Source organism: Megalopta genalis, chromosome 12 (genome assembly GCF_051020955.1).
Source record: "Megalopta genalis isolate 19385.01 chromosome 12, iyMegGena1_principal, whole genome shotgun sequence".
NCBI lineage: Eukaryota > Metazoa > Arthropoda > Insecta > Hymenoptera > Halictidae > Megalopta > Megalopta genalis.
Window position 1 is genome coordinate 14,020,709 of NC_135024.1, and position 27,104 is coordinate 14,047,812.

At 34.9% G+C, this 27,104-nt stretch overlaps 2 protein-coding genes across 4 annotated transcripts in view; both read left to right on the forward strand.

Annotated features, from left to right (window-relative positions):
- Nucleotides 1-1,038: 1,038 nt before the first annotated feature.
- Nucleotides 1,039-7,221, forward strand: LOC117222961 (uncharacterized). The gene is made up of 2 exons (XM_033475027.2): nucleotides 1,039-1,435; nucleotides 3,247-7,221. The coding sequence occupies exons 1-2, from the start codon at nucleotides 1,412-1,414 to the stop codon at nucleotides 6,061-6,063; spliced, it is 2,841 nt and encodes a 946-aa protein (XP_033330918.2). The 5' UTR covers nucleotides 1,039-1,411; the 3' UTR covers nucleotides 6,064-7,221.
- Nucleotides 7,222-9,959: 2,738 nt separating this feature from the next.
- The window catches only part of LOC117222962 (furin-like protease 1), a 109,614-nt gene continuing 92,469 nt past the window's right edge, over nucleotides 9,960-27,104 (forward strand). For all 3 annotated transcript variants that reach the window (XM_076525651.1, XM_076525650.1, XM_033475030.2), the window contains exons 1-4: nucleotides 9,960-10,194; nucleotides 15,339-15,467; nucleotides 23,232-23,397; nucleotides 26,662-26,834. In XM_076525651.1, the coding sequence (XP_076381766.1) occupies nucleotides 9,997-10,194; nucleotides 15,339-15,467; nucleotides 23,232-23,397; nucleotides 26,662-26,834 (666 nt within the window). In that variant the 5' untranslated portion in view covers nucleotides 9,960-9,996. The remainder of the gene's footprint in view (nucleotides 10,195-15,338; nucleotides 15,468-23,231; nucleotides 23,398-26,661; nucleotides 26,835-27,104) is intronic.

Sequence of the window (27,104 nt, forward strand, 5' to 3'; positions counted from 1 at the left end):
TTATTTTGTGATAATTTATTTTTTTCCACGTGACTCATTAAGTTCTATAGAAAATGCTTCTCGATGGAAACTAGCTTGAAAAATATGCAGAGGAAAAATTGATAAATAAAAAGTAATAAATGAATCTAAGCATACTCGGTTCTATTTTTGTCAAATAAATCTGCCGTTCGAACGTTAATTAATATTAAATAAGGTAATAGAGGAGGGCAAACAAGTGTTTTCATTTTTTGTATATAAAATTTTTTAGATATTATTCGTAGAATACTAACAATATTTTTCATTTTACTGTAGCATTAACAGTAAACGGCATAATGTTGCATCACATTACAGAATTTAATATGAACTATAGAACAGATTATTGAATTAATGCGATTGCACTCATTGTTAGTGAAATAAAATTATATTAGATTTTCGTTCTTTCGAAGTAGGAAAGAAGAAATGATTAGTGTCATATTTTAAAATAGACTTTTTATTAAATATTCTATTGAATGTCGTACGATCTGATTTTATATTACACGAAATAATTGATTTTATGTTAATAATATAATGACGTTCAGAAACACGGAAGAAGCATTTTGTCCTGTACATTCCAATTTTAAGCTGCGATTCGGATTTTCGGTATTATGGAAACTGAATTTCTACATAATATCTGATTACGACCAGATGTCGGATTTTGTATGTTTAGTAGAATTATTGACAATGAATTTCTGATAAAGCAGTATAATTATAGTAGAGTGTGCATGAACCTAATAACGAGAAAGCAGCAGCGGCATTAATTTTATTTCATCTTTCACGCATTGTATTAAAATATGTTACTCGACACCGTGGAAAAATTGCTTTACCAATTTCAATCTTTTACAATTATTCGAAGAAAATATAGATTATCAATTGCGCCAAACATTAAATCTGTGAATAATCCTGTTTCAAAATGAATACCAGCTGCAGAGAAAAATACACATATTGATTTATGTGTCAAATAGACATAATGAGAGAGAATGTGTACCAATATGCGACTAAAATCGTCGAATCGATTTCTCTTTAACTTTTTCAAATTAACGAATAACTTCACCCGATCACATTCACACTTCACCTAGGAAAATTAAAAATTCTAGTCACCTTTTGCTCAAATTCTTCCCACCTGAAAGCTAGTAATGCTGTAACAATCCATAATTTCACCGAATCACTCAACTTTGACACCGAATCTACACATCATTACGACAATTACCCGATACCCAAGTAGTCCGGCGAATTAACCTCTGAAGTAACGAACACGCCGCATTTTCTCCGCTCCGAGATTAATACACGTGCCGTGGAAACTGCGAGTGGAACTGAAAGCGGGGCGAATTGAAAGGGAAGAAGGAATGAACGAACGATCCTCGTTCTTGCGAGCATCGATGAATCGTCGCAGGAAATGTTAGCGCTTCTGCTGCGGAAGGTAAAGCTATCTTGTCGTATCGTGATCGAAACGCATGATCGACGTCCCGACTTATCGCGAGACTCCGGGGACCCTCGACGAAACATTGCAATTAAGCCGGCTCTGTTTGATAATAAATCGACAGCGGGAGGAAATCAAGCACGGGACTGTACATCTTTTTAACAAGGCACTTCAACCTTCGCGGAGAGACCTGATGCGTTGTTAATTACATACCAATTACCTGCTGCTGTTCACCATCATTCTTGCTCTTTAGTACTTCGTCCGACAAAAAAATCCTCTTAGACTCTCATCCTTATGTATTTATCAACTTTCTGCTTGCTTCGTTAGTAGTACAGAGTTTTTTTTTTAATAAAAATTCGAGCCTCGAGCGAATTTATAAAGTGAACTTTTTCTCTTGAACAACTTGCATAATTTATTCGGTGTTAACTGTCACTAATTTGGTATGTGAACTTTATACAGGGTGGTTCGTCAAAGTAAGATCACTTAAATATTTCCTTAAATTGCGGCGGTATAAAAAATATTTTCTGTGCTATTTAAATGGTTTGAGAAAATCATTATGTTGCAAAAATATGTTTTCCATAAGTCTATGGTCTTTTTTTGGTGCTTACAAGTTCACCTATGTTTTTTGTGCATAATTCTATAACAAAGAAAATACATTCGGACATGTACGATAACTTGATCTTCGATCCCAAATATGTCCGGTAAGTTCATAGGTAATTTGAAGGTCGACTCATTATGCATGCCTGAATGTATTTTAACGCCAGCCACATAATGCAATAATAAAGCATGCACTTCTATGCAAATCAACGTCGATGACCTCAAAAACTTCGAAAAAATAACCTTGAAAAAGAATTACTTCTTGCATCGTATCCGTCTATCGATACCAGTCAAATTCCGTATAAAATATTTTTTCTAACATCATTATTGGAGGGGATATAATTTCACGTTCCCTTTCAATTTTCGTACTCAAAGATCATTTCAAAGTCATGCGATTTACATATCAGGATGTATTTTTATATCAGCTACACGATGAAATCAAATAATTATAGAAAAACACCGGTAACCTTGTAAACTCTGAAAATAGTGATCTTGGAAAAAAATATTTTTGCGGTATAATAGTTTTTTCAAACCATTAAAACAGCATACAAAATATTTTGTATACCCCCGCAATTTGAGGAATTATTTAAGTGGTCTTATTTTGGCGGACCACCTTATATTACATGGTATATGTTACATTAATGATATTACTTTAATATTATCTAATACTGCAAATTTATTACTTTAATATTGTACGGGGTCAACAATACTTTTTATTAATATATCAAACATTTTTCGAACAATCTTTCCGCGAATTTTCAAAGTGGCATTTATTTAACCTCGATGTTTACTAAATTAACAACTAAATAATGCACAATTTCTTGATTTTTCAAACAGTTCAGCCAACAAACATCGAGTAAATATTAATTAGAGGCACACTCCAGGTTTAATAACAGCTTTGATTAATGAAGGAAAGATTGTCATTATCAGAAGAGAAGCTTCTAAGGATAAATAACTCCGGTAATGAGACTTTATGAAGCGTTTCGACGAAATTAATAATTCTTGAACCGTTGTCGCCTCGACGTTTTCTGAAAACATAGAAACTTGCGCAAGCATGCACGGTCTAATAACGAGTTCGTCGAGCCTGCCGACAGTTTAGCTCGAACACTCCACTAATTATTATTCGGCTTGACTCGCGCGAATTGCGTTTCAATTGCGTGTCACTCGAAAGACATTTACTTCACGCGTCAATAATACGAGTGTCTTCGCGACAGGTGCCCTCAAAAGCGAGTCTGACGCTGCTAAATGGCAACAAGCCGCGCCTGCAATTCAGGAAGAGTGCCTCGCAGAGGAATGTTCCAGCTCAGTTCCTGCAACGGAACTTCGATTTACAAGAGTCGAAGCTTCTGAGCCAGAAGCCTGGCAGGATACAGATACTAAGCGACTGTTTGGACCTCGTTTGCCTTAACACTCTAGCAAATAGATCGTCTAAACGGTTGTCAGAGTGCACCTTCGATCGAAACCTATCTGATTATCAGACATTTCCGCGTAGATATGACGCGACGTGTCGCGCTGAAGGGAAGCCTCCTTTGACATCGGAGGAAGCGAACTTCGCTGAAACAGAACATTCTCTGAAAGCTGATTGTTTGAAGTATTTTGGAGACGCAACAGCTGGAAATAAACAGGAATCGAAGATAAGCGAATATCCGAATTATTGGCAGGGTTTAGATGCTGATTATTTCCAGTCGATTCGAAACACGTCTCCTTTATGCCTGGGTAGTATAGTGAGGTACTATAGCAGGGACGTAGTATCTAGAAGATATGAGAATAAGTCGCTGGAGAGCGCGAAAAAACAGGAATGTCAACCTGAAGATTGTAGTAACAAAAAAGACTATTCACGAGGAGAAAAGTTGTCAGATTGTTACGAGAACGCGGAGTACAGTTCTCCACAACGTGAATGCGTACACCATGAATACAGCACAGCATCGGAGTCTTGGGACCAGCAGGGACAACGTCAACAATGCCAACGGCAGAAGGAACAACGACAATGCGAACAGCAGCGAGAACAACAGCCATGTCGACAGGAACATGACCAACAAGAATGTCAATGTCAGCACCAAATGAAAGATGAACGTCGTCAACAAGTGAAGTCGCAAGAACGTTTATCGTATCAACGCCAGCAGCAACAACAAAGACATCGACAGAGGGAACTGCTGCCACAACGAAGACAACAATATCAACAGCAACAACACCAACAGGAAGAACAACAATGCCAGCAACAACTGTACCAAGAGCAACAAGAACAGCAACCATGTCAACACCGACAACGACAGGAACAGCTGCACCAACAGCCGCAAAATACGCATCAGTGCCGACAGCAACAGCAACAACATCAACAGTGCTCGCAACAAGAACAAGTACAGTGCCCTTGTCATCAACAACAACAATGTCGACAGCAGCAAGAACAGCAATCATGTCAAGGACAATCACAGCAACAGCAGATAGATTACGAATATCGACCGCATCAAGAGGAAGAGCATGGTCTTCATCAACGTCAACCACAGAAAGAGCAACAGCAGTTACAATACCAATATCGACCATATCAAGAGCAACAGCAGGACCATCATCAATATCAACCACAGCAAGAACAAAAGCAGTGCTATTATCAACATCAATCACAGCAAGAGCAGTGCCAATATCAACATCAATCGCAGCAAGAGCAGTGCCATTATCAACATCAATCACAGCAAAAGGAACAGCAGTGCCATTATCAACATCAAGAGCAACAGCAGAAGCAGCAACAAACTTCTCATGAACAACAATGTCAAGGTCGTGGTCGAACAGATGGTCAATCATCCAGATATTCGCAACAACTAGACTACCAGCCTAAGATCGCAGTTTGCAACAATCCACCTTCATCTTCAGGCCAAGAAGGATACCATCAACCTACATACCCAACATGCAATGCTGCTCAAACATTCCCAGCGTCAACTTCGCAGTTACCATCGATTCAGCAACCAGCGTCAACATCGTGTAACCAACAGACTCAATCTTTCCGAGACAAAATAACTCGAATGTGCAGCTCCCGTTGTAAGGAACGGGATTGCAAACCTATCGATGGAGAAGCTTCTGCCACGATGAAAAGATTTTCTTCAATAAAGGAGGGACTCGTCTCTTGGATATGGAAGCGCAAATCGCCTGAAACTCACGAAAAGGACAGCGAAGTTCCAACATGTAGATGCGAACGGCCTTCGACGGAGCCAAACTGCGAAACATGCGATCGACTGCCTCCGAAGCCTAACCACTGGGCCCAGAAGAAACAACGTACTCGGGCTTTATCATGTGGCCCTGAAGTCTACATTCCCTACGAGAGCTCGATCAGACCACAATCGAAGCATCGATCGTCACAAAGGAAGGTCCACGTGGACGAGTTGATTCAAGATCCAATAGAGTATCAGCCCATGAAGAGCGCGTCGAATCGCCGAGGTTTCAACAAGGTCTGGCAGGAGTCGTGTACGTCAAACCCGCGTATCGTCCGCTTCGAAGACAAGAAGGACTACCAAACGGCACGGAAAACTAAAACCGGCGAAGAACTTAGGAGCGAGACAAGTTTCGCAACCCTCGGCAGCAGTTCTTGCTGGAAGCCAGCGGGCACGTTCAAGATCGGCGATGTCAGCAACGCCAGGCCCAACATGTCCACGTTGAAGTACCGGCTGACCAAGTGTCCCAAGGTGGAGCAGATGTGGCAGCAATGTAAATGCGAGCTGCCCAAGGTCTCTGTGAAACCTGTGGCCTTACCAAAACCGATTCCTGTCAGACGTCGCAAAGTACAACCTGTCCAAAGTACTGGCGAATGGAGGGAACAAAAGTACCCAGTCCGCTTGAAGATTTTCAAGTCGAAGAGCACCTTGGATCCCTGTTTGCCTACCATGATTGAAATCAGTAAGGATCGGAATAGCAGCTTAGAAATGCCGAAGGTTAAAGTGATGGACGGTGATTCAACTTGTACCTCAACGACGAAAAATGAACCGTCGTTGATGAGAGAATGCGGCGATTGCGGACGGAAATCGAAGAACGCGTGTCAGCCTTGATCCTAACGCTCCAGGAAGTGTAGAGTAATTTTTGTCATCTGTAATGTATTGTTGACACTGAAAAGTGTGGTGACGTACGTCAAATTGACTTCTAACAGTAGTGGCGATGTACATCAAATTGTTTCCGTTTCAATAATAGTGACTTCGAAAAAGTGGAGGTAGGTGACGTCATGCGCCGCGAGTCTTGTACACATATTGTACACATATTGCGTGTACATTATAATTCTGGACTATGAACGCGGAACGTCTGTGCGTCGCGTTCTTAATTCAAAATTATAATATACACGCCTTATGTGCGTCATTCCGCTGTACGCGATTCGTGACGCGTGACGTCACCTACTCCCACTTCTTCGAAGTGAGAACTGACTTATTCTGCTGCGAACGCTGAGCATGGCGTCTAATTGACTCTGCATAAGTAAACGTAAATGTTTTTACACGCAAAAATTTCACGTACGTCGCCACTATTGATATGGAGTCAATTTGACGTCAAGTCAGTAGTGATATTTAAACAATGGTCACCGCTTGAAATTTAATTTAGATAAAAAAATGGTCATCGTTTCAGCGAAGGTATACTTTCTGGAAATTTGAGTTTGTATATTTGTCGCGCACTTATATTTTGGGTTTCAAGAGAGGTTATTGCGTCTGACTATTACCCGCTGTTTTCACTTGCAACTAGGAATTATGCTGATCCTGGGTAGTCTGCGGCCATTAATTTCACTGTCTCTTAATTGTCAGGTGATGTCAAATTAGAAACAATGTTTTTATTGAATAAGAAAAGTGTGAGAACAGTGTATCATCTCAAATATTTGGAAACCATGCGATAAATTGTAAAATAACTGAATTGAAATCATTTATATTGGCGAATTTTTTAATTTTCTTCTTACAACATTTCTATATTTTGTTGCTGTTTCGATTATTTGATCATTAATGAATCACATGGAATTACATGAGACACATCGAAATTATTCATCTTGCGGAACGTACATTAAAATTATGGGTAAAACTCCGTTATTATTACCATATACTTCATTTTCCATTGAAATATTTCATTTTCTCATGGATAAATTATTGCACATTTTGATTTTGTTTCCGCATCGATGTAAAACATATCCATTTTTCATTCTGTATTACGAATAAACGGATTATTATATAGCTGAATCATTTGTCTCGAGATAAAGTAAGCAAACGTAACCGCGAACAATTCAAAAAGATTGTTTCATAAAAGATATTTCACAGAAACGACAAAGAAACCGTGCTCTTCCGATGCGCTCTGATTATTCCTTGGCTAATTGTATTTTTCTCTTTCCAACTGGCGTTGTAATTTAATTTCCCCGCTTCGTAATATTAAAATCAACCAGCAGATAGAACGAGCACCGCCGCCGACGCATTTTATTGTCCGCCGAGCCCCGTTTTTGCGGTGGTTCTGACGTAAACGCGGGTTATCTCTTCGACATCGTACTGCAAAACAATTCGTGCACGAAAACACGAGCGAATTCCTCGTCCACGATATCGTAACTCCGAGGAATTACCATCATTAATGTGAAATTATCATAAACGAACTGAGCACGAAAATATTGTAAACTTTGCGCGTGGCTGTAGTCTACCGTATACGAATTTCAAATTTCGTAAAATTGAATTCGTTAATTGAAAATTTTAACCGAGATTTATTTTAATCATCGAATATCGCGCACCAAAAATTCACGTTGCTCGCACGGTGTTCTTGTTAATTTTGTCCGCCGAATATTTCTTTTCGCTTTAGCTTCCATCCTACAGGTTGATGAAACTGTAAAATACGAAGTCTCACTCGCGGGACGAAAAAGTCCACGCGGAACTTGGAAAAAAATGCGCTGTAATTTGTCATAGGGAAAGGAACAGTAAGAAGCTTGCGCCTAACATCTGTTTCTAACTTCTCGCATTTATCATTGCTCTTCGGCGTATATTTTCACTTGCCTGTATCGCTATACCCAGGGTATAAAGTTCTGCATCAAATAATGTTGTTTTACGAGCCACGCACGACTTCGCTTCGATCCAGAAATGATGGATCCTCCGCCCCTAATGAAAAAGCTTGTAAACTACGCCTGTTTGTCAAAATACTCGCACTTCCAACAAAGTTCTACATTCGAACTTATTTTTTATTCGTTCAGAGACTAAAATGTTTGCGATGTAATGAACAAATATTGTTCAGTGATTTAAATTATTAGTCAGTAGTACAAAACAATAGCTGCATCAAGGAACAATTCATAATTGTTGTTAATGGATAATATTTGTATGCATATATTTTGCACATATATTTATATGCACGTTAGGCTGCAGATTTTAGGCATTCGTAACAAACATCAGAAGATAATGTGTTGTAATAGTGACGTTTTCATAATAACTATCCACTCAACTCTAATAACTTCGGGTTTGTATTAGGTCTACCGGAAAGTTCTGTCCGATAGTGTCACTTCAAGTTTCAATCCATATGCACATGTTGATTTGAGACATATATAACTATCTCTCTTTATCATTGCATTTACACACATGTACTCTCCTAAATAAACTGAAACAAAGATGTCTCATGTCATTATTAAGTGAGACGCGATCGTGAAAACATGGCTACCGATGATAATGCCAGACCACATGCTGCTTTGGCGACTCGTCAGAAAATCGCAGAGCTAGGCTGGGAAATTCTGTCACATCCACCATACTCCCCAGACCTAGCACCCTCCGATCATCACTTGTTTCTCTCTTTGCAAAACTTTTTACAGGAAAAAAAATTCAACACTGAAGCTGATGTCAACCAAGCACTAGTTGAGTTCTTCGCCTCTAAAAATAAATCATTTTTTAAAAATGGCATTTACAAGTTGCCATCACGCTGGCAAGAAGTCATAAGTAACGACGGAAAGCATATTCTACAATAAATATTATTAAATGTATGAAAATTGTGTTATATTTCAATTAAAAAACGGACAGAACTTTCCGTTAGACCTAATAACACAGGAACCAATCGGACAGCTATTATGGCTATGACAACTATTCTACATAAAATCGATCAGTTTGACCAGTCTACGTCCACGACAATTTTATCAAAATAAATGAGGACATGGCTTACAGAAAATTAAATCATTGGTTCGCTGAATTTGAACATAGTTATAAATTACCCACTTTTCGTCCTATCAACTAGTTCTTTCATACCAATATAGAAAGTCCAGCATATAATAGTAATTTTTCGCAAACCGAAAAATCAGTTTTACAACATCGAGATCTCTAAACAAATTCTGCCACATACAGTAAATTCTCCCAAATTGTTCCTCATCTTCTATACAAAAATAGACAATTTAAGAAGTTGAGGTACGATTATTCGAGCCTCGCGGCTCGTTTTTATAATTGCCGATTGTCAACAACTATAAGATCGAGGCACAAGGCTCCAATAACCGCATCACATTGTCCATGTTTGTTTACAAGCTGAGGAACAATTGAAGAGAATTTACTGTACCAACTCGGTTGTCCACGCGTTAGAAAACATAATTACAGTGGTATGCATAGAATCATGGAAGTGTTCGTATGATATTTTCCGGGACGCTTTAACGTCGCGGCAGCAGCTCAACGAAATTAGAAGACACGTGGCTTTGCACTCGGCTGCGGCCGCAAAACTGGGCGGAGTAAATCTTGGTAAATATTATTCCAACGGCTAGAAATACGGGCTCGGGGCGACTCGCGCATGAATTACACCGTGCTCGTGGGATGCTCGTCGCGTAAAGAGCGAATTATGTACCGGCGGAACGCAGCCAGTCGCAATTTGGTAACAATGGGGCTCATTAAAATTCATTTGTCTCCGGGGGAACGAAGTTAACCGGTGTCTGCGATCGCAAGACAAACGCGACTCCTATCGTCCTTGGTTCTATAATATATTTTTCCCTTTTGTTGCAGATCGTCGACGACTGGTACCACATGGTGCACGCGTCGGTGGTGAAGAGGTCTACGGAGCCACACCTGGGTGTACACGAAAGGCTGATACGAGACCGCAGGGTGCGCCGGGCCGAGCAACAGCGGGTCAAATCACGAACGAAACGAGATCTGATCAAACGCGGTCCGTCCAATCTCCACACGATTCTGAATGACGAGAGGTGGTCACAGATGTGGTACTTGGTTAGTTCATTTGAATATCAGTGATCTTTTGCTGGCGAGTTGATTAACGTGCTCTGAAGGTCGCAAGAATCGTTTTCAATCTGTACTATATTACCAATTTTAACGGAAAGTACTTAACCCTTTGCACTACGATCTCTTTTACAGCTAGGTCGATTAGTACTCCTTTGACCTCAGTAATTTTTGTTGAGGGGGTTATTTGAAATAAAAGGGTGTAGAATGAAACACACGTGAATAACTATATTTAAGAAAGAAGTGAAGGAAACACTGTGAAGAAGCGCACAGTATGAGAATACGGAAGAACCTGAGAGGCCTGGGCGACAACGCATGTTTTTATACCTGTGTACTCTCCTGAGGTATATGGAAACCCTGCACTTCAGGATGTGAAGGCTTTCCAAGACTCAAGAAATTACTTCTTGCTTCAACAATTTTCCTAGTGGAACGAGACAGTTCTTGTTTCTTGTATTCTTTATAACTTTTCTTTCTTATATTCTTTGCATGTTTACTTTCATGTTTAGAAATTGATAGCAGAAGAATCAAATTTTGTTCGAAACCAGAATTTTTGTGGGAACTCTTGATTTATGATCGCTTTTAGGGGATGTTCTTGTATAAAATGCATTTTTCTTTAACTTATTCTCCGATTTTTCATTTTCCATTTTTTTGCAAATGAACACGTTTCGCAGTCATATTTATTAGTTTTTTTCTAAATTCCTTTCTTCAACATAACCTACACATTTTTTGGGTTCAAAAAATTTAAAAATGGTTGCATTGACAACTTTGAAACACAGATGAATTTAAAAGAAATGGTCCCACGGTGGCCACGATTGCGCCTATTCTTAATTAGTATGGGTTGGACACGAACTACAGCAAAAACATAAGGTCGATAATTGAAATAATGGCGACATTTTGAAATTTGAAGGCAATTGGTTACGTAGATTTTGAGATATCGTTTCGGAAAAAAATATTTACGAGAAAAACACATTCAGAGTTTTCTATACCAATACTGATCATTAATGTTATGAACTTTGTATAACTTTCTTAATTTTCAGAATTCAGACATGAGCTTTTGTATCTATATTTTTGAACCTGCATATATTCTTCACGAAAACGTAAAAATGAAAAAATCGATTTTTTCAAAGATTCACACTAGAATACCCCCTTTACAGCTACGTTAATTAACACTTCTTCCTCCTTAATTCCTTGGTTGACAATTTCGTATTAAACTCGTTATGAAGATTGAAAACATAATCAACTAAATGTGAATGTTATTCATGTTTCTTTTAAATAGGAACACAATCCTATTCTTTTATTATCAATATTTAAACGTAAAAGCAAAGCTTAGGATACAATAAATATCAAATAATACACAACAAAAGTAGTGCAAAGGGTTAATAATTGGCATAATAGAACGAGATAATTTTTCTTTCATCTACGTCTTCATTTACCTTCATTCCTAGATTATGATAACAGAAAAATCAAATTTTGTTTCGATCGAGAACGAGTCTAGCATGCTGTTATAGTGCAAGAAGGTAACTTGATTTATTGCTAACATTAATAATGTCATAAGTTTATTTATATTATTCGTTGTATTAAATGTATGGTGCCCTCTTATTAAATGTGGTAAAAGTATTATCAAAGAAAAGCTCTAAATTATGGAAAATATAATGTTGTATAATTGAGCTGCAAATTTGATATATTTATGATTAAAAGTTAGTAAGTCTAATGCAAAAGAGCATAAACATTTAAACAATGTACAAATATTGTTGCATTACTGTCAACTTATTAAAATTACTAAAAGAAAAGTAAATGTAGTTTCTGCATACTGTACTTAATTAATACAATTGTCGTTTAGTCGTCTAGTTATAATATCAAAGAATGGTTTTATAATGGATTTTATAGACTGTTCCTAATGAAATGGAGTACACTTTTCGTAATTGCTAACATCTAAACTTGTTTTGGCAAGTTTTTAAACGACAATACTACCTCCACTGTAAAATTAGACTTTAATTATTCAAGTAGATATTTTTTTAAATAGATTCTAAATCATCGTTTAAAAATGAAACGCACAGAAAAGTTTAAATATAATTGGCAGTGTTACGGGTACGCACAGTTCCGCAGGTAATGTTCACGGATGTTACACTTTTTAATTAAGTTAGATGTGTCTATCACTTATACAATTACTTTACTCATTTATTGCATTTTGTTCATTGACAATTTCTGATTTGATTAATTTCGTACGGTATGTTTTCCAAATATGTGAAACGTACTACAATGGAACATACTAATAAAACGTGACATACGCATAGTTAGTCCAAAAAGTAATTAAAAAACGCGGTAGATATATCATCAACAAATTTATTTTTCTTTTATAAAATTAATGTTATTTTTATTGATAATGTAAAAGAAATATATATATATCTGTTACAGTTTAATACAATTAACTTTCAAATACATTGGAGAAATTATAACAATTTCCTATCGGTTTCTCAAATTTATTTAATTTTCTGTAGGTGTCCTAATAATTTTGGAGGGGAGTGGAGTGTATCTACGTCTCCTATTGAACCTAACTTAATACAAAAGTGTCAGAAATGATGAACAGAAATGATAAATGAACAGAAATTATTGCACCAATAATTTAAAATAAATAGGTATATTTTTCAGATTATGACAAGCAGAGTTCTATATTGATATTAAAATTTTTGACTATTTTCGAGATTCTTGGATTTGATACTTCTAACAGACGACGAGATTCTACGATGTAATGCTTGTAACAAACGATGAGATTCTACGATGTAATACTTGTAACGGATGGCGAGATTTTAATGCGAACTTTATCGGTCCGTTGAAATGTAAAGATGAAAAACCCCTTCACCAAAATTTACTAAATAATAGGGCACTGGACCCATTAATTTCTCAAAAAGACGCTAAAAAGACTCTCAAAAATGGCATCGTCTAAATCGACCGTAACCTAAAGACAAACAGTAAGACAACACGCTGCGACAAGATATGCGTCGCGACAGGCAGTGTTGTTATGTAAAATACAAATTCTTATTCACGACGGAGTAAAATATTTATGAAACAATTTTATGTGTATTCAGTAGATTGCGACCTCTGCAGAATTAAGGATTACGTTCTGATATTAAAAATAATTAGCCGATATCCGAATAGTTTTGTAAAGAATTCTGTCGAATATATCAATTCAAACTCTGTAGAATAATTGACGGGTATATCACGAAAACATAACATTTTCGTTAAAAAGAAAATATCGTTTCAATTCAAATTTATGTAGATTCACGGAATTGTATCTAACAAAATTGTTCTATTGTGTAAAGTAGAACAAGTACCATGAATATTGAATTGTTAAAGAATGCTAACAAATTTTCCTGTTTTATAACTTATGCAAACTTCAAACTATGCCATCTGGAATGTATTTGAAATTATTAATTAAAAATATGCGTATCGGTAGAACATACATCATTTTACTATATTTTATTTACTATAATTAAAAGTACAATATATAACAATAGTTTTCTCAATGCTATGTACTGTGAATGGGTGCCTCTTATATCACCTAAAATTGGTTTACATACCGAGAACACGCGTTCGACATCACACGATGTTGTAGGAGCATATTTATGCATGCACCCCTGACGTTTTGGTATCTCCTGTGGCTCTTGAACATATTCGCTTCTTTTAAAATGCTCTTAATTTTTTATGATATATCAAGAGTAATATTACGTTTTAATACAACCCGAAATTTATTCCTGACTTTTAAAAAAGGCGATATAAGTTTAATCTTTTTCATTATAAAAATATTTTAATAAAAATGTATTTCTGTCCCACCTTTTGTCGGCAATTGTTAGATATTTTCTCTAAATTTTTAATACCATCATTAACTAAGTCAACTGATTCTGGTAAAGATAGTCTTACTATTTTTTAATCTTAACTTAAGTAACTTTTAATAATCATTAAATTTTCTTGTAAGTATATATATTGCAACGCTTCTTCTGTCGGTTTAATTGACCACGCCTCATCTTTATTAAAATATTCAATAATTTATCTGATCTTTTCCACGTGCTCAAATAAAAAAGAGTTGTTAAAATTGATTCTAATGGTAATGGGATATTTCCTAATTTATTGTTATAAATTTCTACGTGTAACGCAGCTTTTAGAAATGCTTTCTTTACAGTTAATGTTAATTTCAACGATATCAACTAATGTAATTTAAACTGATTAAAATTTAAACCAATGTAAGTTGTTTAACTATTAAACTATTTATATATCAAATAATTGAAAATCAGTTCAAAACTGTAACTCATTACGATCTACGTTTCTGCAATAAGTATGCACGAAATATGCTATGAATATGTTCATAATATGCAAGAAATATGCCTATAACATGCAGGAAATATGCAACACGTATAGAATATGCATTAAATAAAAGATATATTTTTCGATTCCATTAATGACAAAACAAAGTTTTGTCCAGATCCCATTGCTTTATGCATTTTTCATTAATATACGAATTTGCATGAATATCCGCTTAGTTGCAACCGACTTTCATTCTCACAAGTAGAGCGACCCATTTTTTCCACAAAATTGAAGCAATATTCAATCAAATTTGGACTGAGTGCAGCACTAAAAATGTCAAATAAATTCAATACGCGTTTCTATTTAATAAACGTTTTAGGAAGAAAACCGTATGACCCACGGAAAATTGTTACATTTTTCCTCTCTGAAGTTTCAATACATAGAACAGATTGTCAGAGTACCATTTATTCTTTCGAAGTGTGAAATGGCATTTAACGCTATTTTTACCGATATTTTGTATTATACAATGCTCCGAATTAATTTTTATGACTGTAGCAAAAGTCAAGAGATAACAATGTAGAAAACAACCTTTAAAAAATAGTGTTAAATACAAATGATTAAACGGTGTTTTTTAACAACTTCGGTAGAAGTAGTGTTAAAATTCAATGCCAATTTTATTATACTAATCATTATACATATTCCACACTCCCCGTTTTCTTTTGTACGTAGAGGCGACTATATGAGCTAGCTGTTATGCTCGAGGTTTTCACTATTTGAACGATAAATATGCGAAACACAAACACATTATAAATGTAAATGTTGACGATTCGTTTCAGAATAGGGGGAACGGATTGGATATGAACGTGCAGGAAGCTTGGGCCGAAGGAATTACGGGGAATGGAATCGTGGTCACGATTCTTGACGATGGATTGGAAAAAGATCATCCGGATCTCTACAAAAATTACGTAAGTCTATACACCGTTCTATTAAACATTTGTGATCGCATCGCTGACATTTTAAATCTATGTACCTTCAGATACATTTTACAGAAAAGATGCTGAATTCAACTTAATCATTTCTAAATTTCTCAAACAAAACAATTATATTTTATAGTAGTATTAAGACGTTTGTATCAATTGCTTTTCGGTCTTTGGAAGGAGGTATAAATTTTTGTTTCTATACTTATCTTGAGCACACGTAATGTCTCTATTATGCCCGATGTTAGAAAAAAATGTGTTCGTGAAAAACTGCGGTTTCACGAGACGAATGTAAAGTTAAAATAATATTTCTTCAAAGTCATTTTAAGTCAAGTTTTCCAGATCGTTGTGAATTTTTTTTAATGGGATGATATATTTTCGTTAATGCAATATTGTAGTTCACACAAAGATAACAAATTCAACCACATATAATATCATGATTTTTAGATGATCTTGATCATTATAAGTCACGTTTAAAAAATTGACAATGATCGTACATATTATCGTATCTTTATATTCGGTCATATACTCATGCAATTTGACATCTACACATTGTTTCTAACATGACTGACTGAATTTATTGATTGAATTTCATGAATGAAACTCACGAATTGCAGCAGTCCCGATCATCAAGATTCAGACAATTATACACTGTTGCGCGATAACGCGCCAACTCACAAGTCACTTATTGTTCGTGAATTTTTGACCAGAAATCAAGTCTGTGTGCTCTATCATCCACCATATTTACCTGAATTGGTCCCGTGCGATTTCTCTTTATTTATAAATTTGAAATTGAAGTTAAAAGGATGCTTTTTCGAAGAGATTCCGGCAAACCAAACGTCTTCAACATGGGAGCTATTATATTAGGTCTACCGGAAAGTTCTGTCCGTTTTTGAATTGAAATATAACACAATTTTCATACATTAAATAATATTTATTATAAAATATACTTTCCATCGTTACTAATGACTTCTTGCCAGCGTGATGGCAACTTGTAAATGCCATTTAAAAAAAAATGATTTATTTTTAGAGGCGAAGAACTCAACTAGTGCTTGGTTGACATCAGCTTCAGTGTTGAATTTTTTTTCCTGTAAAAAGTTTTGCAAAGAGAGAAACAAGTGATGATCGGAGGGTGCTAGGTCTGGGGAGTATGGTGGATGCGACAGAATTTCCCAGCCTAGCTCTGCGATTTTCTGACGAGTCGCCAAAGCAGCATGTGGTCTGGCATTATCATCGGTAGCCATGTTTTCACGATCGCGTCTCACTTAATAATGACATGAGACATCTTTGTTTCAGTTTATTTAGGAGAGTACATGTGTGTAAATGCAATGATAAAGAGAGATAGTCATATATCTTTCCGGTAGACCTAATAGATGCAATATCACAAAATATGAGCTGGATTACGCACTTGAATCCCTTTTAAATTGCTATAATAAGTGTATTGAAAAAAAGAGGAGATTATTTTGAATAAAACATAATGAGATTTTGTGTTTTTTGTTTCTATCGTGTTTTACTCGTCTAGTCTAAAAAATTAATTGCCGCACTGCGTATTTTTCTCGTAGGTTTTCTGCTTTTTCCGCCTCCGACTAACACAAAACTTCCGCAGCGTATAGTAAAATACTCTTCGCTAAACCTCTAAAGAGATCGTCATTCTCCTTTCAAAATTATTCCTAAATCTTCTCTGACCTGTATCCCATGTTTGACCCAGCACCATTTTTGCCTATTCGCACGTTTCTCTTATGTGCCCATCCACCATTCTTCTCGAATAAATATCCTAGATATTTCAATTCTTTCACCTCTTCCAATATGTTGTTTCTCCACTTCCATTCCTCTTTTCTCTCCTTCCTTTCTCGAATACTAATATCTTTGACTTGTCTACACTCGGGATTATAACTCTTTCCTCTCCAAGTATCCTTCCAGCCCTTTTAACATTTCTCAATTATGTTTTACATTTAAAAATATATCAAAATTCATACCAAAAGTTTACAGTATTTCAAATAATATAACTAACACCGCTATTTTCCTGTAATTACTAAACTTTTCTTGCAATTGTTTCAGCAATTATCGGCTCAAATTCGTGCCATTTTATTTTACTTTTGGATTATTCAGTTACTTTAATTACTACAGGTGACTTTAATAATCTTTAAAAAATTACTGATTAACAATTGATGACTTAACATATTTTTCACGATATAAATAATTTTTCTGCGATAGCGATTTTATTCGTAAATCAACAAATTAACTCGTATAACATATAATCTAATGATTTCGTTTAATTCGTTTAATTAAATATATTCTAAAAAGAAAGAAAATTTCGATTGTTAATTATTTAATCTATTTTAATAATAATTTATTCGCTAACAGTATCAACAACTAACAACCAACCATGTTTTCTAGTCAATTATTACTGTCTCTTAAACGCAAGCTATTAATTTCTCGGTTTCTCTGTTTTTCTTGAAGAAAATAATTCCGTAAAATAATTGAAACGACGAAAAGAACAGTATACGTACGAAAGAAAAACAATACGAGACACACAATATTCGTGAAATTATCGTACAACATAACGAGAATATCGTTGCAAATACAATGCAAGCACGTAGCTCAGCGAATACAGGCAGGAAAATGGGATTTGAACGCGTCTAGATGAACGAATACGCCGTTACAAAGCAGGTTTACAGATCCATGATTTCGCGTAGCGCAAAGGATTAAATCGTAGGGGTTTGCGTCACGGTATCGAAGTTACTAGGGAATTCAGAGTCAGATAGCGAGTCGAGTGGCAGTCTTGAACCGCACCCGGAGCGTGTGTTTACTAGTGGATGGCCGGAGTTAATAAGGCAACCACAGAGAAATGTGCACAGAGCTCTACAGGGTGTTCCGGATTCCGTGGTATAACCGACGAGACCATTACAATGGACGAAACATTAATCGGTTAACCAGATATGTAAACTATTTTGTCATACCAGAACGACAATTCGGATGAGCTTTTTTTACGACATTTTTCGACATGGAAGTTTTCAAAAGTAATGCATGGAGCGTGTTATATATTAATCTATATATTTTCTAAATATGTCATAAAATATTTTGTCAAAATGAATAATCAACGAATGAAAAGTGATATTTTTTATTACTTTAAGCGTGATAATATAACTTCTCACTGCGATGAAAAAAGGCAACATTTTGAAACGAGTTCAACAAAAGTTAATTCCCCAGTTAACAGGTTAAATAATAAAGTTTACAACCTTTCTTTTCCAAAAATAATCCAGTTGAGAAATCGCATAAAGTGACTGTCTATGACCCACTATTTCCATTTGTTGCAAATGATAATGCTTTTCAGAAATATATTTGTAATTTTTTAGGGAAGCTTGACAATTTTCTAATTTACTTTGTAATTTCATTTCATTTTTAGTAACAATGTCGTATGTTCCTCTCTTGTTCCTCCGCAGCGACTTTTTTCATTGGAATGATTAAATTAATCAAATATGTAAACTCGTTGTTAATTTACATCTAAAGATTGCGTTCCTATGTTCGTTGGTTTAAAGTTACATCGATCATTTTGAACATATATGAAAATGAATTGTAGAAATGTAAGGAGGATATCGTATGGAAAATTTTGAATTATATTGTATGGGTGAACTTATGTCGAAGGATTAGCGTTATCGGCAGTCGTGTCATGGTTTTAGGAGCACCCTGTACAATACGGCAGTAGATATGGACGCCCATGATCAGATACGGGTTGCTGCCCCGATATTGATCTAAACGAGATACACACCGGCCGACTATACGCTCGGCTCTAATAGAAGGCACTAGTAGCAGATCGAAAATATTGCAATCGATAAACCAAGAAGCACTTATGAGTATCGGATCGAATATTTGTGTCTCTATCGGACCGCAAAGTTTAGAGCGAAGCAGTATGGACACAAATTTCTCGGACGGCTTCTGGAGATCAACTTCACTGGCTTCTCGTAGCAAATTGTGAAACTGACAGTTTTCACTTAGACGCTCATGAATTGCAGCAGTTTGATCCTCTAAAATCACAATCCTTTAATTATTATTAAACATTTTCATTGGAATTACGTGAATTACGTAATTGATACGTGAGGTCACATAAATAGTAATTTAATATTGTTAGTGATATAGTTGATACTTTTATGAAAAATAAATATTTTAACACTTCATTTGCGAGAATAATATTTATATAATAACTTATTTATAACCGGAAGCTTATTAATAGGCTTTTCGACGACTAAACTCTGATTAAGATAAACTCGGTAATTTTCTTCTAAATAAAAATCCCAAAATGACTCGTTACAATTTATTAATCTAAATAATTTCATGGATTACGGACGAGATTATTCTAGAGTTCGAACGATTGTCCAAGAAATTCTTAGCTGTTGTTCTTCGACTTTAAAAGAATTATTAGTAAACTGCCACGGGTAAATCAAAATTTAAATAAGGTCAAGATACCATAAAAATATACATAAAAGTTTCACTGTGTTATGTTTAATCCATTTGTCATAATCCAATCTATAGATTAATTGTGTCCTAACGTGTCTGACCATGCGCAAACCATTTCTACTTGCACGAGTAATATGTAAAAAGAAATTACTCATTTCCCATAAATTTAATCATCTCTTCGCTATAACATCGAATTATGTAATCTCAACAATCTTACTAACAATGCCATACGACCAACGATGTTTAGAAATATTTCAGTATAATTGAATCGCAATGGTCAGATATTAGATTAGTTTCAGATTGAAATATAAATTAACGGAAAGCTAAAAATGCTACTAAACGAACGACTAAAGTAAAATTAATTAGACTGTATTGGAATTTATTTTTTATCAAAATATCAAACGAAATATTCATTTCTAGACGTAATATACCCCTTCAAAGACCAGAGGAATTCCCGGTCTCTCATTTCGGCCAATAAAAGTTTCTCGTACGCATGAATTAATGGACGAACATTTCAACTACTCGTTTCAGCTGGGTCCCCACAGCCAATACAATTTTCTGTGCCATTCTAATATTAGAATCGTTTAAACGTTCCGGCACAATTTCGTAGCGACAAGTTTCGGAACCGTGACATCGGACCAGGAACTTTGAAACAATCTCTTATAAACCGCCCGAAGGAAAATGTAATTAAATCGAAATCAAGTCGGAAATCGATATTCGTCGTGAACTTTGTAAAATTGCAGTCGATTTGTATTCGCTAATTCCAAAACTAGTTCTCTCGGTATTAATTTGCTGACTTCTCCCATCGGGTTTCAATGAGACCTATCGCTAATAATACCGAAAACTCTATGTATATTATAACTTTTATACAAATCTTTACTTACTTACTCAGACGTACGCAAACTAAAAATTCGACGGTTTCTTAGTTGATCTATTTGGACAATAATTTATTTATTTGCTATGCCAACAACTAACCAATCACGATCTTCGAGAAATTAGTACTGTCCTTTTTTAAATGCAAACTGTCAATTCCTGGATTTATTATCACTTAATACAACTGATTTGATCTAATTATAATTACATTCGCTTCTTATTCTATTCTTATTAATTAATATAAAGTGTTTTGCTTTTGTAATGACTAAAAAGTTCAACTGTCCTATATTTATTTTACTTTCCCTTCGTCATAGACACTTGTTGCTATATCATTATGTAAAATAAAAATCATCTTAACAAGCTTTAACAAGTTGATAATAATGTAACAATTCTTGAATTCTTCTAATGTCATTACAGCTTTTATTTAAGATATTCATATTTGTCATAAGTGCATAAAATTTCTGGGTTTCTCTTTAAAAAAATAACACTACGGAATAAATAAAATGATAAGAGAAGTAATATTTCTACCATGCATACACAGTAAATTCTTTCTAATTGGCCCTCAGCCTGTACACAAAAATGAACAATTTGGAAAGAAACAAATTTTTCGTAATAAATGGTTTAGTACCGTTGTGTAGAAAATAACGAGCTGCATCGATTGGAGCAACAAAAAATTTGTGATTCCATTTAAAAAAATGAAATTGTCCTCCATATCTTCTTCACGTATTGACCTGAAGAAATCTTACTAACACCAAATTATGTACCCCCTGAAATCGTTTAACTTTTATTCGAAACATTTTTCAGTATCGACAACGGTTCGCGGGATATTTCACTGGATCGGCTATTTAAAAAAATGAAATTGTCCTTTTTATATCTTCTTTACGTATTGACCTGGAGAAATCTTACTAACATCAGATTATATACCCCCTGAAATCGTTTATCTTTTATTCGAAACATTTTTCAATATCGACAACGGTTCGCGTTATTTCACTGGATCGACTTAAATGGGTCACTTTGTATAGTTAAAAAATTATATATGTCTATATCTGTATACATACTATTAATAATAGGCTATATAAAATAAAGTTGTCACATTTATTTTTCGTTCACCTCATTATTCACCACGAGTGTAAATATTGTAACTTCACTATTTCGTTTCTGATAATTAATTAACGTTGTCACATCTTCTTCATCAAAGTCTATATAAAAAGTAGTCTAGAAGGAGTTCCTTAAAATGTATCTTGACCAATACTGATGAATAAAATGATCCTAAGCATACTCATAACAGTATAAGCATACGATTATTCACATTGTGAACACACATTTATGGAAAATTGATTCAATAAGTTTGTTTTCTTAGATATACATTATGATCCAAATTGCGAAACGTCTGAATTTGTCTTATTTTTATCAAGTAATAGGAACTAGTTGTTCTTGGTGCTCCGTGAACCTAGTGTTAATTAGATTTCTAGGGGAACATGAGGCATAAAGGAACACATCAGACGATTTGGAAGTAGACAAGTTCGATGAAGAATAAGACTAACTCATTTAGTGGGATCCTTCTATTAAATTAATGATATTACTTTATTGCTAAGTATTTTTGTCTCCACAAAAACGAATAAAATAATTTTCAATTTTCAGCACTGTCAATTTCACGATGACAGTGACTTTGATTAATATTCGATTAATATATATTATTATATATAAATTGTAATGTTTTTTAGAGATGATAGAGGAACCAGTCTACTAGATCATAACTGGAATGCTTTTTTCAATTCTTGCTATTACTTGGAATGACAAAAGAAAATAAAGAACTCTCATTTTTTAACTTTTTTATCTGAGCCTATAACGAAAATTTAAATATGCGTTTTGTAGATCTCGGTAACTTGTATTTAAGTTGAAAATTTCATCGAAATCGGTTGACCTTGGTATGGGTTATAAACAATTAACAATCGTGAGAATCGCAGTTTTGTCCCGATTTTTGACGCTTTCGATCAATAAGTGTGAGAAATCTGCAGTTTTTAAATTTTCTTAACGTTTGCAACTTGACTTTATGGTAACCGATTTTGATGAAATTTTTCAGTGTGCATATAATTTACTGAGATCTATAAAACACATTTTTTAAATTTTCATTCTAAGTTATAGCAATAGCATTCCAAGCAATAGCAATATTTAGAAAGAACATTCTAGTTGTGGTCTAATAAACTGGTCCATCTCTCATCTAAAAATAAATTCAAGTCGTTTAGTCCAGTTCTAAAAAAGTGATTACGTTTTAAAAGCTGTTCGAATATTAATCAGAGCCACTGTAGATCGAGACCGTTGAAAGCAAATAGCAGTCTAAATTGGTTCCATCCATTGATAATACTGCCTGAACGAAAACAACGCAGGACAATTCGTCAATCGGAAATGAAATTATCGTTCCAGGACCCGCAAGCCAGTTACGACGTGAACAATCACGACGAGGATCCTATGCCGAGATACGATCTTCTGGACAGTAATCGACACGGCACCAGATGCGCCGGTGAAGTGGCAGCCACTGCTAATAATTCCATCTGTGCAGTCGGCGTCGCCTTCGGAGCTGGCATCGGGGGTAAGTCCGCACAGAACGCCGTTTCAGACCCCGTACAGGTTAACAAAACTCGTAACGTGGGCAGTATAAAAAACTCTACGCCGCTGTAAAACCTTCATGCTTGAGCCACCTTTATAGGCTGAAGACTTCTTCATCGCGCAATGACGACCGAAATAAATTTACGCTTCGCGGCGCGCGCGAACCTGGCCCTCTCGAACATTTATTTTTATCAGAAAACGTCTGAAATGTGCACGAGGTTTATATTGTCATTTCGTTTGCTATCGCCTGTTTACTTCCTTTTCATTTTCTTCGCGATTCGATCTGTAATTTTATCATTTTACAGTTTGAACGTTAGTATAGATTCTAACATATTTTGGTTGGTGCAAATCTTTGTTACGGCAATTTTATTTGGTTTTTGTCGAAGTGTTTAGAACTGAAATATTGTAGATATTATTATATTATTCTACAATTTTTCTAGTATAATCAATAATAATCACACCGATGATGTTTATACAAATGCATGTCTTTTTTCGATAATAGATATACCAATGCTACATGTACAGTAATTGATGTAATCGTCAGGCGATTACAAATAAATATTTTTCATTTTGCATATTTCGCATGTTGCATATGTATTGCATATTTGTGCTTAAAAACATATGCAATATATTATTTGTCATGTACATGCATATATCATGCTCACCTGAATCATACATCTCGTTAAATTAATTTAGCCTATTAGTTAGCATCAGTATTATAACCGGATTACGTTGGTATTAATCGAAACATTGATTTGACAATTGGACAATAGGTGTAGCTATTAGTATTTCGAATTCGAATAGTTCAATTTGATTATTAAAGCGACACGTTAAATCTTTTTTTGTGCGAGTGCATTTCAATATTTCTAAAATGCCGAAAGTTCGGAACACCATCAAATTTAGGAAAAATGCTTGTAATATACCGTGATTATAGTAACTGTGAAACATTTCTTGATATTTGATATTAGATTTAATAAATAAATATAAATATAGCTATAAAATATCTATTTTTATATTAACATTTATACGTTCAATTATAGTTAACCCTTTGCACTCGAGTGGTGACTCTGAGGCACCACTAAAATTGTTAAATCACGTTCCAAGATAATTTTTATGTTAATAACGTTTAAATTAAAAAAATTGTTAAAAGTATAACTGTCATCACAAGCCATCGCAAGACCCAATTTCATATGCATAAAATGCACTTTGTTATATAAAATGGAAATACCATAAGCCAGAAAAATTATTTTAGATTTACAGTTGAAATGGCTTCGAGTGCAAGTAGTTAATAATGTGTAGTTCGAATGTTATACATTGTTTGGCTTCGTATTTTGCGTTTTCTTTATTTAAATAATGTTTTGTACAGGTGTGTTCGTACGATGTATTCGTACACAATTTGTAACACATAAAAATTTTCTTCTGAATAATTTAGACTATTCTTATATTTCAAGGAAAGATGCTTGAAAAGAAATTTACGACCACGGATTCCTGAACGATTTTGTTTCTAACATTATTTATCTTCCGTTGCACATTTTATTAGAATTGCTACAGTATCTAAAAAATTCTCTAGACGAAGAATGAATACCAAAATGCAAGTACATTTGAAAATTGATACGATTGTAAATTTAAATTGCTGTTAATGTGGATAAAATTGATCGAGTATTTGCAACTTTCTTGCACGTCGAATATTCCTACGATACTCCATCATTTCCAACAGTTGTTTAAACTTCGATTATACGCTCCTGCTAACGAAATAACGCCGTTAGCTAATGCGTTGAACGTATAATTTGCTACATACGGGAAAATCATCCGCATGTGCCGCAAATTTAACAACGTTTCCTAGCGCATTGTCACAGGAACCTAAATTGGAAGGTCGAAATTAGCCTCGATTCAGTAATTGCAAGCAAGTTCAAAACTGTAATCGACACAGTAACCAGTAGTGACCACTAGTTAGAAACCATATTTAGTGCACCCAGGACGCTGAAACTGGGAACATACCTGGTAACTATAACTTCGGAATTATTCGATTGCAGTTCCAGGCACAATAACAATCAATTATCTTGAAGAGTACTCTTAACATTTTTCAATTTAATGACGGTGATATTACCGATGCATGCACTCGAAGCTGAAGGGTCTACATAAATATTTCAATCAATCATATTATTGATATTATTATTATATTATATATATATCATATTATTATTATGATAATCAATGATATTATTCAGTGTATTATCATTGAACTGCGGATCTTTGGAAAAAATACATTTCCGTTGTCAATTGTATCAAACAGAAGTTTGAGAAAAATGTGAAATTTCCGTTCTAAATATTTTCTAAAATTTTACAAAAATAACTAAATTTGAAAAAATTTGTTATCTTTTTCGTTTCCCTTTTTATACCTTTTTAAATCGAATTCTTAGAAGGCATCTGCGTAACAAGTAGAACTAGTCCGCGATTTCATACCAAAAGATAGAAAACTCAACCGCTGCTAAAGGGTTAATGATATTAATACAGTGAAAAGTAGTGCTGCGGTATTTTTTAATGCGTCTTGTGTCTTTTGATAGGAGAATAAAAATTCTCATTTACTTGCATCGAAGTTGTAGTGTAGTGATTATTTAAATTGCACTCCAATTTTTACTATTTAGTACGCGGCTAATCTTTACGTGAATTTGTAGTTTCGTATTAAATTTCTTGATTCAATTGACTAAAAGATTTTTTGTAATGAAAATAAAAGTACATTATTAATGTTTCTTCATGTGCGTGTAGGTTAGAAATTTGCACATGCTATAAATGCATAAAGATTCTTTTCAATTTTGAAAAGAGATCAATTTTTGTGCAAGCATATTGGGTGTACCAAATTTAACTATTCGGATTCTATGTCTTTAAATCTTAACTATGTACGATTTTTGCGATTGTTAATTTAGCACTCAATGCATTGAACAGTTGTCATGTGACAGCTCATTTTTTATTATTTCTGTGAAATCAATTCAGACGTATACACACGAACAACTCTCATTATTCTGCTTTGAAACGGATACAATTAACTCTCGAATCATCAAATTATTCTGATAACTATAATTCAAGATATTCTTTAAGTGTTTATATCGAACCGAATATTGCCTTCTAGCAAAAGGGTTAACTTGGAAAGAGTCAAACACGGAAGTAGAAAAGTGAGTGTGTGGGGATGGATGTAAAACACATAAAAATGATATTTAATTAAATCTCTGTTGTTTTTTTCTGCCCTTAGGGGTCAGGATGTTAGACGGAGACGTGACAGACGCTGTTGAAGCCCGATCTCTGAGTTTAAATCCTCAGCACATCGACATTTACAGTGCCTCCTGGGGCCCGGACGATGATGGGAAAACAGTGGACGGCCCCGGTGAACTCGCCACCAGAGCTTTCATCGAAGGAATCACGAAGGTTCGTAAACAAATGTCTGCAAACACCTTTATTTTCCACGTTAGTTTAATTTACCATCCTCCGAAACCAATAATATCTCGCGAAACAACGCCATTTCTGTGTATAAACAATCGAAAGTTACCGGATGTAACAATAATTGTCCTAGATTTTCATTCTCCAACGAAACAATGTTTCTAAAATTGTGGCGCAATCAGACATTACACATTAAGGAATAAATCGAAATATAATAACGCAATGTTCGAATAACATATGTAATTTTTAATAATCGAT

What these genes read in the sequence shown, in the direction of transcription:
- LOC117222961 (XM_033475027.2), top strand. Translation starts at nt 1,412, where the DNA reads ATGTTAGCGCTTCTGCTGCGGAAG. An exon ending in TAGCGCTTCTGCTGCGGAAG is followed by an intron (nt 1,436 to 3,246) that starts GTAAAGCTATCT and finishes TCTTCGCGACAG; the next exon opens with GTGCCCTCAAAAGCGAGTCT.